Genomic DNA, 16,551 nt, shown 5'->3' with positions numbered 1-16,551 from the left:
TGAGCAATGTGTCAACAGGCACTGCCATGGAGAGGGGAAGTGAGTGGGATTGGGGTGGGTAGGGTTACAGACACACACCCTCCTGACCCACAGCAGTGAAGTGGTGTGTGTGTGTGCTACTTCACATTTGTATTTGCAGGTGTGCTTCTTTTAAGAACCACATTCAGTGCCTCGTGCCTATTTGAATGTGCTGAAAGATATAGCCTACCCCCTCAGCTCAGCTCAGCTCCCCACTCTTGGGGGTCATGTATGGGCTTGAGACTAATGGAGTGGCTCCCTCCTGATGGCGAGTTTTGTCTGACTCACCGCCACGATGTCTCCCAGGTGCCCCGGGGCCAACGCCACAGAGCACGGAAATCCGTCGCCGCCCTAAACGCGACGGCAGATCCCTCACCGAGGGGCGGGAAATGAAATGAACGAATAAATGAAAGGAGAAATACGATGATGGAATGGGATTACATCACCCAGTATTGAGAACAGTTCCTTAAACGGATTGACCAGGGCACCCTATTCCACAGTGCACTGCTTTTGACCAGGGCCCACATAAGGGTCTGGTCAAAAGTAGTGCACTATAGTGGCTTCTGTAATTATTGGGACAGTGAAGCATTTTTTATTGTGTTGGCTCTTAAATCCGACAATGACTATGAGGTTGAAGTGCAGACAGCTTAAATTTGAGGGTATTTTCATCCATATCAGCTGAACCGTTTAGAAATTACAGCACTTTTTGTTCATAGTCCCCTCCCATTTTAGGGGACCGAAAGTATTTTGACAAATTCACTTGTACAGTATCAAAGTAGTAAAAAGTTAAGTAGTTGGTCCCAACTTGTTGGATGCATTTGCGGTTTGTTTTGGTTGTGTTTCAGATTATTTTGTGCCCAATGTCAATTAATGGTAAATAATGTATGGTGTAATTTTGGAGTCATTTTTTATTGTAAATAGGAATATAATATGTTTTTGAACACTTCTACATGAATGTCGACGCTACCATGATTACGGCTAATCTTGAATGAATCGTGAATAATGACGAGTGAGAAAGTTACACAAATATCATACCCCCCAAGACATGCTAACCTCTCACCATTAAAATAACAAGGGAGGTTAGCATTTTTGAGGGTATGATATTTGTGCTTCTGTAACTTTTTCACTGCCCAGGTTCGGTCTGTGTCTGACTGGGGCTGCAGAAGTGGCTGTCTATCTGGTCTGCATCCCGCTCACGCTCCATAGGTACCTAGTAAGCGATGCAGAGGTTTCACGGGGAAAACGGCACATTTCTTAGCAAGCTCCGGGCAGACATACAGATGTGAAGTCATACGCACTCATACCTGCGCAAGCGTGCAAACGCACATGCACACACTTACAATATAACACATGCACACACTCACAATATAACACATGCACACATACATGCACGTACACACACACACACACACACACGCTATTTGTTCGTCTAACACACACACACACGCGCACACACACACACACACACACACACACACACACACACACACACACACACACACACACACACACACACACACACACACACACACACACACACACACACACACACACACACACACACACACACACACAGCTTTAAAGCACTGTTTACTGAGATTCAAAAACGTTGGTGCCGTAGGGAACATAAAGAGAGGTGTTAATGGGAGAAAGCCATACATGCTTCGTACTGCTGCCGCTGCTGCTTGTTACTGATCACAATGTGTTCATGAGAACTGCTTGTTGTTTGTCTTCCTCTTTATTTCTGTGTTTGTCTGCTCTTTACGGTCACGCGGTGCTGGTGACTCCGCTCCACACCGGAGAGCCAGAAATAGCCCCTCGTTTGATAAACAGGGGTCTACTGGCCCTTCGGTGGAACAGTGTGCGTCAGTGACGTTGGGACTTTCCCCCTCTCTCTCTTCCGTGTTGTCCTCCCTCGTTTTTTCCCCCCCTCCTCTCTCCCTCACTGATGAGAGGAGCGTCACCCCGCTCTCTCGCTTCTCTCTCTCTCTCACCCTCTCTGGTCTCTAACCCACTCTGCCTCTCACACACACTCGCTCTCCCTCCTCCCACCTTCTCTCCCGAGCCACTTGCCATTCAGAGCATGCAGACTGCAGGCAGCGCCGGTGCTCTTGTGTCGCTGCCTCTCCTGCAGCGGGAATTGGAGGGGGTTTGTGTTGGCCTGATAGCCAGCCCTCGCCCCCTCAACCCCTTCCTCCTTCTCCTCCTCCTCGTCCTTTTCCCTCCCTCCTCCGTACTACATATCATTGGCCCTCAGCCCAACACACGTAATAATATCTCTTTGTTTCCCTCTCCTCTCCGACCCTCTTTTGCCTTCTATTTTTAAACCTTTACGGCGTGTTACGTTACGTTTGCTCAGTGAAGGATTGAGTGTGTTTTCAGGAACGACTCATCAAATAAGGATACATCAGTTGAAGCGGCAATCAGCAGTAGACACACTAACAAAGTCTACTCCCCCGCACCTAGTTCGGTAACAACCTGACGGATGGGGCTGGAGAAATGTACCCCACTCTCAAATTCATAGACAGAGCTATGGATGCAATGACTGACCATCCATTTTAAACATGTTTTGGAGGCTATATAGTGTTTGTTGACATTTTCTCCGTGTACAAATATTGATGTACTGTAAAACAAGCGTGTATTTTGGGTTCTGACTTGGTACGCCAGTTGAACTAAGTTCATGAGGCATTTATGTTATATTCTTAAAGAATCAATGGGTTCATATCATCAAATTATAAGTACAAAAGTGGATGTAGCAACTGCTGATGGGCCCTTTAAGCAGTCACATTCAATATATCTTCCCCAAGTTGGATATAACAGAATTTTATTTTTAGGTACAATTGCTCTTTGACCCCATTGTTAGAGTGCTATGCCACAAGAACACAGCGCTGTCAGTATTGCTTAAGTGATGCTCTTAATGTAAGAGAGGATTCCGGAACGAGTAGGTGAACCCAGTTGCTTCCCTCCTCGACTCAGATTTCACCTAACTTTTTGCATCAGCAATCTACTACATTTTTTAAATTTGGTGCGTGCATGCTGACGTTGCAAAATTCCAGTAACTTTTCCATAGTTCCCAGGTTTCCCAGAAGTCCCTGGTTGCAAGATTCTGGTTTCCAGCAATCTTTCTGGGATATAATTATTTTTAAAAATAATTTAAAATAGCATATCTGACCATTATGCGCGTCACACATGTACATGGAGCCACGCATTCTGCACATGTACTCTATATAGCTTATGATTAGCTTAGGATTCCCACTCTTTTATTTGTCCACTGCTTGTCCCTTGGCCACAGACCATAATACCATCAGACAGCACAGAGCAGCTCCAAAGTGTGTGTGCCTGTGTGTGCATATGTGCGTGTCTGTGTGTGTGTGTGTGTGTGTGTGTGTGTGTGTGTGTGTGTGTGTGTGTGTGTGTGTGTGTGTGTGTGTGTGTGTGTGTGTGTGTGTGTGTGTGTGTGTGTGTGTGTGTGTGTGTGCATGCGTGCGTGTGCCTGCATGTGTGTGTGTAATTGAAAGAGTATGCATAAAGACTGTTAGAAGGCTTGCTCCTCCTAAGACACACAGCTATGGGAGCTACACTACACACTAAACCAGAATGGCAGGAGAACCCATTTAAAAACAATGCGGCTATGTGATACCGTTACTGGCCATGTGAACAGCAGACACTGAGACAAACCAGGCGAGCCAAGGCATATGCTTTTGCAATGTAGTGAAGCGGAAACCACACTGATGAGTGTGTGTGTGTGTGTGTGTGTGTGTGTGTGTGTGTGTGTGTGTGTGTGTGTGTGTGTGTGTGTGTGTGTGTGTGTGTGTGTGTGTTGGGGCTGGGCAGTAGTTGTCTGTATTCAATGTCGGACTAAAGGTTAAGGGTAAGTATTCATATCTGACCTATAACCTATGACCCCCACACGCATGTTTATTGTGACTTTTCTCCAGTGAGTTTTATGGGCATACTTGGTTATGTAATACCACTGCACCTTTAACAAACTTAACCAATGGTTACTTTAAAGTACTAATTAAGTCGTTTTTTGGGGGTATCTGTACTTTACTTTACTCTTTATATTTTTTGGCAACTTTTACTTCACTACATTCCTTAAGAAAAGAATGTACTTTTTACTCCATACATTTTCCCTGACACCCAAAAGTAATCGTTACATTTTGACAGGTAATTGGTCCACTTATCAAGAGAACATCCCTGGTCATCCCTACTGCCTCTCACCTGGCGGACTCACTTAACATAAATGCTTCGTTTGTAAATGATGTCTGTGTGCTCCCCTGGCTATCCGTCAATATAAAAAATGTGTGCAGTCTGGTTTGCCTAATATAAGGAATTTGAAATGATTTATACTTTTACTTTTGAAACTTAAGTACATTTGAGCAATTCCATTTACTGTTGATATTTAAGTTTATTTAAAACCAAATACTTTTAGACTTTTACTCAGGTAGTAGTTTACTGGGTTTCACTTTTACTTGAGTCACTTACTATTAAGGTATCTTTACTTTTACTCAAGTATCAAATCAAATCAAATCAAACTGTATTTGTCACATACACATGGTTAGCAGATGTTAATGCGAGTGTAGCGAAATGCTTGTGCTTCTAGTTCCGACAATGCAGTAATAACCAACGAGTAATCTAACCTAACAATTTCACAACAATTACCTTATACGCACAAGTGTAAAGGAATGAATAAGAATATGTACTTAAAAAAATATATGAATGAGTGATGGTATAGAACGTCATAGGCAAGATGCAGTAGATGGTATAGCGTACAGTATATACATATGAGATGAGTAATGTAGTGTATGTACACATTATATAAAGTGGCATTGTTTAAAGTGGCTAGAGATACATTTAATTACATCAAGATGGCAAGATGCAGTAGATGGTATAGAGTACAGTATATACATATGAGATGAGTAATGTAGGGTATGAAAACATTATATAAAGTGGCATTGTTTAAAGTGGCTAGTGATACATTTAATTACATCAAGATGGCAAGATGCAGTAGATGGTATAGAGTACAGTATATACATATGAGATGAGTAATGTAGGGTATGTAAACATTATATAAAGTGGAATTGTTTAAAGTGGCTAGTGATACATTTATTACATACATTTTTCCAGTGGCTGGAGTTGAGTCAGTATGTTGGCAGCAGCCACTCAATGTTAGTGATGGCTGTTTAACAGTCTGATGGCCTTGAGATGGAAGCTGTTTTTCAGTCTCTCGGTCCCTGCTTTCTGGATGATAGCGGGGTGAACAGGCAGTGGCTTGGGTGGTTGTTGTCCTTGATGATCTTTTTGGCCTTCCTGTGACATCGGGTGGTGTAGGTGTCCTGGAGGGCAGGTAGTTTGCCCCCGGTGATGCGTTGTGCAGACCTCACTACCCTCTGGAGAGCCTTACGGTTATGGGCGGAGCAGTTACAGTACCAGGCGGTGATACAGCCCGACAGGATACTCTCGATTGTGCATCTGTAAAAGTGTGTGAGTGTTTTTGGTGACATGCCGAATTTCTACAGCCTCCTGAGGTTGAAGAGGCGCTGCTGCGCCTTCTTCACCACGCTGTCTGTGTGGTTGGACCATTTCAGTTTGTCCGTGATGTGTACGCCGAGGAACTTAAAACTTTCTACCCTCTCCACTAATGTCCCGTCGATGTGGATAGGGGGGTGCTCCCTCTGCTGTTTCCTGAAGTCCACGATCATCTCCTTTGTTTTGTTGACGTTGAGTGTGAGGTTATTTTCCTGACACCACACTCCGAGGGCTATCACCTCCTCCCTGTAGGCCGTCTCGTCGTTGTTGGTAATCAAGCCTACCACTGTAGTGTTGTCTGCAAATTTGATGATTGAGTTGGAGGCGTACATGGCCACGCAGTCGTGGGTGAACAGGGAGTACAGGAGAGGGCTGAGAACGCACCCTTGTGGGGCCCCAGTGTTGAGGATCAGCGGGGTGGAGATGTTGTTACCTACCCTCACCACCTGGGGGCGGCCCGTCAGGAAGTCCAGGACCCAGTTGTACAGGGCGGGGTCGAGACCCAGGGTCTCGAGCTTGATGACAAGTTTGGAGGGTACTATGGTGTTAAATGCTGAGCTGTAGTCGATGAACAGCATTCTCACATAGGTATTCCTCTTGTCCAGATGGGTTAGGGCAGTGTGCAGTGTGATTGCGATTGCGTCGTCTGTCGACCTATTGGGGCGGTAAGCAAATTGGAGTGGGTCTAGGGTCTAGGGTGTCAGGTATGACTGATGAATATATGCCTAGACCTAATCAGAAAAACTGAGTTCGAAAGATTTTGAGTTAGAAAGACCTCATTTTCTGCTGGTTAATCTGTTTGTTAATTCCAGGATAAAACCCAGTATAATCATATTTTCTCATCTCACCACATTCTACACATAAAAAGAGGCTCACTGGGGAGGCATGGAGAGCCTGGTGTATTTTCCTGTAATCAAACCAGGTTGATGGTCGCAGTTTCGCTGTAGCTCTTTAAGCTCCACTTAATGAGAACAAGTCAAATGGTTGCTGCTCATCCCTGGAACCACCGACACACACACACACACACACACACACACACACACACACACACACACACCGCTGTAGAGCAGCTCAACTTATTTTATTGAGGATCCGGCTGAGCCATTATCTACTGTTAACCCAATGTGGTTTCTCTCCCTCTCTCTCTTTATCTCTGGGAGTCAGGGCCCTCTCTCTCTCTCTCTCTCTGTAGGAGTCAGTGTTCTCTGTCTCTCTCTCTATCTCCCCTCCCTCTCACTTTTTCCTCTTTCTCTAAGCCTGGAGTCAGTGTAACCAACCTGGACAGTAATTGTTCCTTGCATTGGGCCTTAATTGAATTGACAAGGAGCCGGAATTGATATCATTTAACACATTGATCTTGAGAGAATGAGACGGGCGCTTTGTGCCAGACCAAAAAAAGAAAAGCTCTCTCCCCTCTCTTCTTTTGTTGTCTGACCATATTATTATCTCTCTCTCTCTCTCTCTCTCTCCAAAATACAGGGTATCTTTCAATTCTCTTTTTCTCTCTCTATCATGCTCTCTTTCTCTCTTTCTGCTCTACCTCTCTCCCTCTCTCTCTTTGGCTGCCTGCCTCCACCGTTCCCCCTTATTGTATGCATATCCCTTCATCATCTCCTCTGTTCTCCCCCCTTATTCCCTTTCCCTCTCTCTCACATGGCACTAGACATCCATATCATTTCCTGTCTGCCTCGGCCCGAGAATTGCACGTCTTATTCCGCTATTAGTGGGTAGGGAGTGGGGAAGGGAGGAGGGAACGGTGCACGGCGGAGCACAGCAAAGCAATTTGCGCTGAGTGCACTACAATACATGAGTGATTGGAGCGGGGACTGAGTGAGAGGCGAAGGAACAGCATGTTGGTCCCAGCTGTTGCACGCCGAGCGCTCTTAGTAGCCGCCTCTACCATCCGCCATCCAGCCAGCCAGTCTCCCGGGTGAGCTGGAATCCCTTGGCCATTACCACTTCCATTATCCAACCGCTGCCGTACCTAGAGAAGAGTATGAGCTTTCCTCCGTAACGCCACCCAGAACCAGAGAAAACGAATGGAGGGAAAGAGTCCCCTTAGAGAACGAATGGGGGAAACAATGAGCAGATGGGAGGCCCTTTACGGTCTGTGAATGTGAGCCGTTGACAACGCGTTGGGGAGATGAAAGTTAAACCACAAAACCCCGACATGCATACTCCGTTATGTGGTCTGTGTCGCGGAATACACGCATGATGCCGTGTGTGGCGGATGGGTGGATGAATAGTGATGGATGGATGGGGGGGGGGGTTGTTGGTTGCTGTTCCCTGTTGTGTTGTCAAGGTGGATAATGGACCTGTGTGGGAAGATGTGTGGGCACAGCCTGGGTGGGCACACACACACACACACACACACACACACACACACACACACACACACACACACACACACACACACACACACACACACACACACACACACACACACACACACACACACACACACACACACACACACGGGAGACCACAGCTGTGACCTGGCCGTGGGGAAACATGAGGCATATGATTCAACCACTGCAACCTATGATTCATGGACGTAGGGCCAACGTTGCGAGAACATTTAGATGACGTTTTGACAACAATTGGGATGACGTTGTGACGGCAAAACGTTTTTATTTAGCATTTTATTATTTAGCATTCATTCTCCACGGCTTGATGTGAGGGAGCTCAGGCAAATATATGTATAATGATATACAATGTAATGACGTGAACGATAGTAATATTTCATATTAGCTAGTTATAGCACTAGGCTCTAGTGACTAGGGTGTATGGTACTATGTATTGACGTGACAGAACTATATTTATATAATTATAACAATTACGAAGACCCGTGGTCCCGTGTGGCTCAGTTGGTAGAGCATGGCGCTTGCAACGCCAGGGTTGTGGGTTCAATTCCCACGGGGGGACCAGGGTTCAATTCCCACGGGGGGACCAGGATGAATATGTATGAACTTTCCAATTTGTAAGTCGCTCTGGATAAGAGCGTCTGCTAAATGACTTAAATGTAAATGTAAGACTATAATGTACATTGTAATGGTGGTAATAACAGGTATCACGAGGGTATATGGCACAATGCATTGATTTGACTTAACTACCATATATATGAAGGGGATAACTTCAAGTTGGATACAACAAGCTTCTGATTACGCATCGCAATGTTAGTAAGAACCGTTTGCACCAGTGTCTACGGCACAATGTATTGACGTGACATAACTAGACATGAAATGCAGATACACATCTATAAGTAGTGTACTATGGGAGATATATTCGGCTCTGAGGTATTCAGTGGGGTTTTTGGGGATGGCACCGTATTTGACTGATTTTATCCAGCGTTCTACTAAGAGCCAGAGCGAGCCTGCTCTAACAGGTTTAGTGTGATGACGGGTTTTTCCGCCCTGGTTAGAATTCCGGCCGCTGTAATTCACCGTTTCATAATCTACGTAATGCAGATTTGGAAGAGCTCTAGCTGGCAACTAGGCCAGGGCGATTATCAATTCTTGGAAGAAGAAAAAAAACACAGAAGGCACGGAATGGGGGTTTTGACTTTGAATACAAAGTAATGGCATTGATAGTACACTCTTCCGCCACGATGGGTGTTATGACAATGCAATACAATACAATGGTTTATGAGTGTCTCCTCTCTATCTATTCGTCTTTGATGATCCTATTTCTCCTCGTGTGAAACTCGTTTAATACATACAAGTCTTAATTAACAGTGAAATCTAGGATTGGAAAATCTATTTTTGGACTTAATTTAAATTAATAACCAGATTGCCCCTTTAAGTCACAGGAGTCTAGGTGAGAAGCTCTCTCTCTCTCTGAACATCCTCTGATTCTGCTCTCTTTGTTACTTTGGGTGGCTTGATCTCTTAATCCTCCGCCTCCCGACAGCGCTTAAATGACACATTAGCATGTGGTTCTCCAGGCAGCCTGGATGACTAATGTCGTCATGCCCTCTCCTCTGCGATCCTGGCTTCTGTGTGTGTATGTGTGTGCGCTCACGTGACACGCACACACACGCACAAAACCAGACATGTTCCAGCCCTCCAGGACCAGGGTTTGTTTAGCCCTGCTGTAGGGTTTAAAACCTTATTTGCATATTTCCCAGGGTGCCTGTCGAGTGATTTATTTGTTGTCACCTGTACCACCCATGACTGTGTTTACTAGTGACAGAGACATGGTTGTTGCATTCATTCATTTTCAGTCCTGTTGCCTTCACCAAGTGATATCGTAAGTGAATATGTTGTCATGAAATTGTTATTATTTAAGACAATACATACATATTTAATAAGGCCTTCTTTTGAGGGCCAAGTTACAGGTAGAGCTCTGCTACCCGACCGGAGCCCGACGAGCCCGGACATTATACATCGGGTTAGGGCCGGGTAGGGCCTGTTTTTTCATCAATAACTAGGGCACGGGCAGGGCTCGGGTATCACTAAATGAATCACTAACATTTTGAAGCTGAGCAATTTGCATTCGCTCTGCTGTGCAGTACAGCCATATAAGATCATAACATGGTGTCAGAAGTGCTTCAATTTATATAAAATAGGAGAGGTTATATCACAGAAAATAATAATGTTCCTTGAGTTTTGTTGGAATTTGGAGTGACGAAAAGTAGCTAACAGCTAACTGCTCTCTCCTCTCTTCATTGAGCAGAGCGGAGCCGTTGCTATGGATACTCACAGACTTTGGGAATGCCAAGAATGTGCAAAGCTGTCATCAAGGCAAAGGGTGGCTACTTTGAAGAACCTCAAATCTAAAATATATTTTGATTTGTTGAACACTTTTTTGGTTACTACATGATTCCATATGTGTTATTTCATAGTTTTGATATAAAAATTTGTAAAAATTAAGAAAAACCCTTGAATGAGTAGGTTTGTCCAAACTTTTGACTGGTACTGTACATCACAGAAGACTGAAATATAACGAAAATATTTTGACATAGAAACACCAGATTTTCTGAAATGAAAAACATAGATTAATAATGTTCCACCCATGAGGCCACTAGAGGGCGATTTGGTCATTTGACTGCAATAAACTAACACTGAGTTTATTTTACACCACTGAGTGTTAATTTAACTCTTTACAGTGTTAATTTTAACTCTTGACTCAATACAAGAAACGTTACATTTCAAGAACCTTTAAGAATGTATCTGCATGTCCAGCCATTATATTTAGCCTCACAATGAAGTGTTTTCCCATTTTATTTTCAGGACAACCAGGGCTACAGGTAGAAGACAAAACGATTTGACATAATATAAGGTCACTAAACCAAAAACCTGATAAAAATTAATAAATATGAATGCTGTAACTACAGAATTGATTTGCATAGTGGGAAATGAAAATCCAACTCGTCAGTGACAATTGTGTGGAGTATGGAGTTTGTGACAGCAAATTAGTGAGCTTTCTACAGTGTTATAGACACTCTGTCCTGGGAATGTAGAAAAACCTCTTAACCTTCTACTGACTACTGTGTAGCTTGTGAGCGTCATAGAGCGAAGCGTGTGTGTTTGTGAGAGTTGGCATTTTTGTAAAAAGACCTGGCCCTGGACCCCTTCGGGATCTGCCCTTGGCTGACAAACTCCGCTCTAGCTCAGCCCCCGTTAATCACAGACTAATGGAAATAGACAAATCCACTGGTACAACTCAGAAGTCTGTAGCTCAAACACATGCTTAAAAAGGGTTAGAATTCCAAAACGTGCCGGCGTTACGGCGGGACTCTTTATTGGGAAAGAGTTCTCCAAGGAACCTGAAGAGCTGAAGAACAATTTAAAACACACACACACACACTTGTGTGTATGCTAGCTGGATTTGCCTTTTGTTGCATTCCCCTTGCCTAGTTAAATATGGACTTGCAGCCCTGGCCTATTCATCCAGATTATGAGACTGAGGGTTTCTCCTCACTGTTTGGTGCACCGTGCTCTATCACCATTAGGACCGAGGCTGAGGAGTGTGTGTGTGTGTGTGTGTGTGTGTGTGTGTGTGTGTGTGTGTGTGTGTGTGTGTGTGTGTGTGTGTGTGTGTGTGTGTGTGTGTGTGTGTGCGCGCGCGTGCATGCATGCGTACGTGTGTGTGTGTGTGTGTGATTAATGATGATGATAAATGATTAATTCCTAATGCTGCTCAACATCTATATGGAGGAAAATCCATGCTTCCTCTGGTTGCAGGGGCCTTGGCCCAAGGGCATAACAGCAATACATTACATGAATGGGAGGAATCATATCTATTTCAATGGACTTCCTGTTTTCTCATTCTCTTTCAGAGACCAGAACTATTAGACCTGACCGTGACCCCAAATAGGCCTAGGGATGTAGACGTTGTGTAGTGTTCCCATTGACACTCACTGCCTCGCTGCATACAAAGACGTTTATTTACCATGGGTTCGTCATCGATCTCAATCGTCTTGAACAGAACAATACCCAAGGGAATTGGAGAGCAGTGTTTTCATTCTTCATTTATATGGGTTATTCTCATTGAGATCACATCTCTTTTACAGGAGGGACCTATTCAATTGCCAGTTGAAGTACTCCATAAGAGAGTATCCCCGTAAACCCATGTGCTAAGTGTGTCAGTCAAGATCTCACTCCTCTTGAACCAGACCAGACAATATTTCGTAAAATAACAATAATAAAAAAAACAGGACAAGAGTGTCACTTGAATAAACCCTCATGATAAGGTAAGAAAATGCTAGGATGAACAGTCCACTCCGTTAGCCGGATCCTAGATATGTTTGTGCTGTCTTGCCAACTCTTAAGGCTGTCACTTACAGTAGCTCATCACTCTATTGTTACATGTCTGTAAATAGAGGTCTCTGATTGGTTGTTATATCGGACAGGAAGTTGTTCCTGCTCTTTAATAGATCTATTGGAGTGTATAACCCTTGGGTCATGACCTTCGCCTGTGCCTACTTCTCCCAGGGACCCAAATAAGACCCTGTGGACAGACAGAGGGGCTATAGGCGCCCCGACACCGTTTAAATTGTTATGATTGGCCCGAGAATGCTCTCGGGCGGTGGAGGCGCGATTTTAAAGAAGGGGGCCAGCGCCGTTTAGTGTGATCTGTTGGGGGCATTCCCCTCTCGCAATTTTTTGTGTGTCTTGTTTGATGGGAAGCAATTTCAGGCTAATGGGAAACAATAATGTTTATAGCCCTTGCGGTGACAAACACATTGAGAGTGACAGAACTTCGAGGCACCATGCACGGAGAACGACCAGGAGAAAAAAAAGAAACAAAAGAATGAAAGAAGGAAGGAGGGGTCTGATCTGAATTCTGATTGGGGCACGAAATAGACAAACAGACGTCAGACGACGTTGAGTGTTCTGTTCTGCTCTCGGTATCATAAGGAGAATGGGAACACGACACATACATCTTCCCTAGCACACCATCTCCTTTAAGAAATCTATAGTTCAGTCAACAGAAATAGGGCCCTTGTTAAAAGTGTTGCACTATATAGGGAATAGGGTGTCATTTGGGACTTAGCCTGGGTTCATCTCAGTGGGACCTTTCAATATTCAATCAAACATTTCTTCAAGTGTAATTTAGCTGTGCAGCAGCACCAGATACCGTATTGGAAAGCAAATAATGAACACTCCAACAAGACTGAAGTGATATCTAGCCAAGGACACGCACAACGATATGCAGGCCTGTAATATGGGGAACGTCACATCGAGGGCTATAAGGGCCACCATTATCTCCCGTATCTAGCACTGTATAACGGAGTGGCTGTAGTTATGTGACGGCTCTGTAATAGAGTGGACGAGACATGTGAAACGCTGCCATGGTGACATAATGAGGATATGGTGTTCACGTCCAAGACAGGTCTAAGCGTTCATGCAATTGATCATCCTTACCACTCATTGGCATGTCCAGTATCTACACTACCCTCCATATTAGTATTATACTGCTTCTTTGCTAGGCTAGGATGGGAGAGCATGTACAGATGTAGGATCTTAATTTGAGCCAGTTTGCTACAGCAGCAATATAATCCAGTAGCAACAGGAAATGTGAATTATTATGTGGATTCTAATTAATAGACATTTTTTTGTAGGGGTTGATACATTTTTCATTAGGGAAAGTCAAGTTTGACATTACAAACTAAGAAGCCTATGTACATCTCGAATACACTACACGTTTGCATTTCCTTCTGTGCGGGAAAATTCTCGGCGACAAAAGAGTGATCAAAATAAGATCCTACATCTGTACATGTTATGTTGTTCTCCCTTCCCACCAAGATAATGATGTGAACACACTCCACTGTAGGGCGGAATTGGAACGGGGTTGCTATGGCAACCGGGCAATTCATTTTGTATGCTCTACTATTGCTTTGACTGGAGTGTCATCGGCGTCTCTGTACAATCTGTTGATTTGGATCTTTGATGCGCTAAGGTATTGTGGTAAGAGACGACTTCTAATGGACCGAACAGTCAGTGTAGCCAGCAAATTGCACCCGGTTGTAACTGAATTCATGCTGAATGCAGCAAACAGTGTTTGTTAAAGGGTGTTTGTTTAAACCCGCCTTCTTACGTCCCCATATGTTCAAGGATTCAAGGATTCTATTTAAGTCCCCTACATACTGTATACCCAATTTATCGCTCCCCTCTCTCTTTTTATCATCTGTTTGTCTCCCCCTCTTTTTTGCATTCACTCACCTTAATTTTTGCCATTTATTTATCTCTCGTTCTCTTCATCTCCCTTTTTTGTCATCTTTATTCCCCTCTCCCTCTCCCTCTCTCTTCTCTTCTCCTCTCCGTCCATCTCTCCCGCCTGTCTGAGAAGAGGTTAAGAAGTGTAGCTGTGTGCGATCTCTAACCCCTGACATCTAACCCCGGCCTGTAGGAATCAAGCCGCCTCATCGCCCACCCTAATCACCCTATTAAATAATCCAAAACAAATTCATAACACAACATTAGTGATTGCATCTTTATGCCATATTTAATGGCAGCCCTCGACGCAAAGGTTATCTCCGCTTTCATCATCATAGGCCTCCAAATGGGACCCCATACGCTCCAAAGGGGTCACTGCGAAAATGAAAGGGAGTCTCCTAAGGTAATTACTAGAATGCTTTGGAATATCAGTCTCAGCTTCAGCATTATTTACGCTCGCCGTAGCCCATAAACAATAAATCTTTTTGGGGGGACCGTTTATCCTTCTCTCTGGCAGTCGTTCGCCTTTGATTCCATCAGGCAGTAATGGATTTTATATCTCTGATAGGCAATCTGTTTTATACTTATTAACTGCTCGCATCTTGAGGTATGACAATGCATTCAACCGCCAACCAGCCAACCGCCCGGCCCGGCATGCCCAAGTCCATTTCCCAGGCCCCCTAGAGAACGCTGCATGTCACCTGCCCCCTGTTTGCCCCCCCTCCTCGCCGATCCCTGAGACAATAGATGGAATCTCACCTACGTTACTGTAGCCCCGTGTCGCTTGAAATAGAACATCGCTCGCCTTTGGTGTGCCATCAATATTCAATGGTCACCACTTGATTTTTCAATTTTTTTGAGAGGGAGAGAGAGAGAGAGAGAGAGAGAGAGAGAGAGAGAGAGAGAGAGAGAATTGTCATTTAGCGTGAGGTGACACTTGTGACTGCAACCAGCTGTGGGCTGTCTGAGAGGGCCTGAGGGAAGAGGGGGCAGAAGGAAGGGCCAGCAGCCTAGCTGCCGCTAACACCACAGAAACTCCTAATTGTTCTCCAAGAAGACAAGGTCTCATATTGACCCCTCTCTCTCTCTGTTTTGTCTTTCTAGTTGCTTACTCACTAACAAAATGGGGTTTTATTCATTGACAGCTAAAGACCCTTGAGGAAAGAATCTATATTTTTGTATTTTTAGTCACTCATTCACTAACAACAATGGGTGTCATTTGTTGAGAGCTAAAAGTCCAAGTGGCCTAGTTAGCATGTACAGAAACCCACCTAGTTACAATTGCGTGTGTACCTCCAAAGCCCACAGTACTTCACTTGCTAACTTGGTTTCATGCTTGATGGAATTTCTCAGAAATGGTTCCGCAGTTGCTCCCCTGCAAGTCGTCTTCATCTGATGTCTGTCACCACCATCTTATTTGCTCAATACTCAAGTTCTTATTTTATCCAGCCCTGCTACTTTCTCTTACATCTTGAACATCCAAAGTCACTTATAAGAAACCGGAGGCAGAGAGTATTCCAGGAATGATTCCCCTCCTCTAATCCCTTTCATCCGCAGTACAAACCTTTGTGCTCCCATTCCCTCCTGTAGTGTATTACACGCATAATGCACTTTTTGATGTGAGCATTTGTGCGTGTGATGATGAATTAGTAATGTTACACAGGTAACACTGAGGTAACACTGTGTCTCTGTGTTCCCCTCTCCCTCTCTCTACAGACTGGCAGGAAAGAGAAAGGAGACCCGCTGAACTCTGCCATCGACAAGATGACCAAGAAGACCAGGGACCTGCGCAGACAGGTGGGTCACAGTGTCCAATGCTGAGTTTGATGGACGCCATGTTTGCACCAAAGAGTTTGGCCAACCTGGTTCCAAACGAATCCTTACATGATTAGCTATAGACGGCATATTTACACTTAAAAGGCAATCGTACAGGGACAGTCTGGCCAACTCTGTTCCAACCCGAACCGGACATGACTGGATAAAGATGCCATTTTTGCAGTCCAAGGCAATTTATATGGACAGTGTGGCAAACTTGGCTTCAAACAACACCTGACATGATTGGCTATAATAGACACACCATATTTTCACTGAAAGGCAAACATACTATACATGGAGAGACTTTGGCCAATTAAGCTCGAACCCAAATCTGACATAACTGGTTATACGTTGGCCAAACTCTCCATGATACCTGATTCTGGGTCTGCACTTACACATTGCACTGACTGACACTCCATCCTGCACAGACTGCTCTTCACTTTACAAACACAGAGCTAAAGAGCCAAATGTGTTTCTGCCATTGAAATCTATCGACCGATCTTTACACGTATACACTTGATTTCATGAA

The 16,551-nt window shown here is 44.3% G+C and overlaps 1 protein-coding gene across 5 annotated transcripts in view; it reads left to right on the top strand.

The window, feature by feature from the left end:
* The window catches only part of LOC120035090 (catenin alpha-2), a 671,205-nt gene that overhangs the window by 485,290 nt on the left and 169,364 nt on the right, over positions 1-16,551 (top strand). For 4 of the 5 annotated variants that reach the window (XM_038981862.1, XM_038981861.1, XM_038981863.1 and 1 more), the window contains one exon: positions 15,924-16,004. In XM_038981862.1, coding sequence (XP_038837790.1) covers positions 15,924-16,004 — 81 coding nt within the window. Of the gene's footprint in view, positions 1-14,020; positions 14,039-15,923; positions 16,005-16,551 lie in introns of those variants that run through there. The other variant, XM_038981864.1, reaches the window with a different exon arrangement.

The sequence above is a fragment of the Salvelinus namaycush genome, chromosome 42 (assembly GCF_016432855.1).
Source record: "Salvelinus namaycush isolate Seneca chromosome 42, SaNama_1.0, whole genome shotgun sequence".
Taxonomy (NCBI): Eukaryota; Metazoa; Chordata; class Actinopteri; order Salmoniformes; family Salmonidae; genus Salvelinus; species Salvelinus namaycush.
Note: the sequence above shows the minus strand (reverse complement) of the source record. Positions and strands in the feature narration are given on the sequence as shown.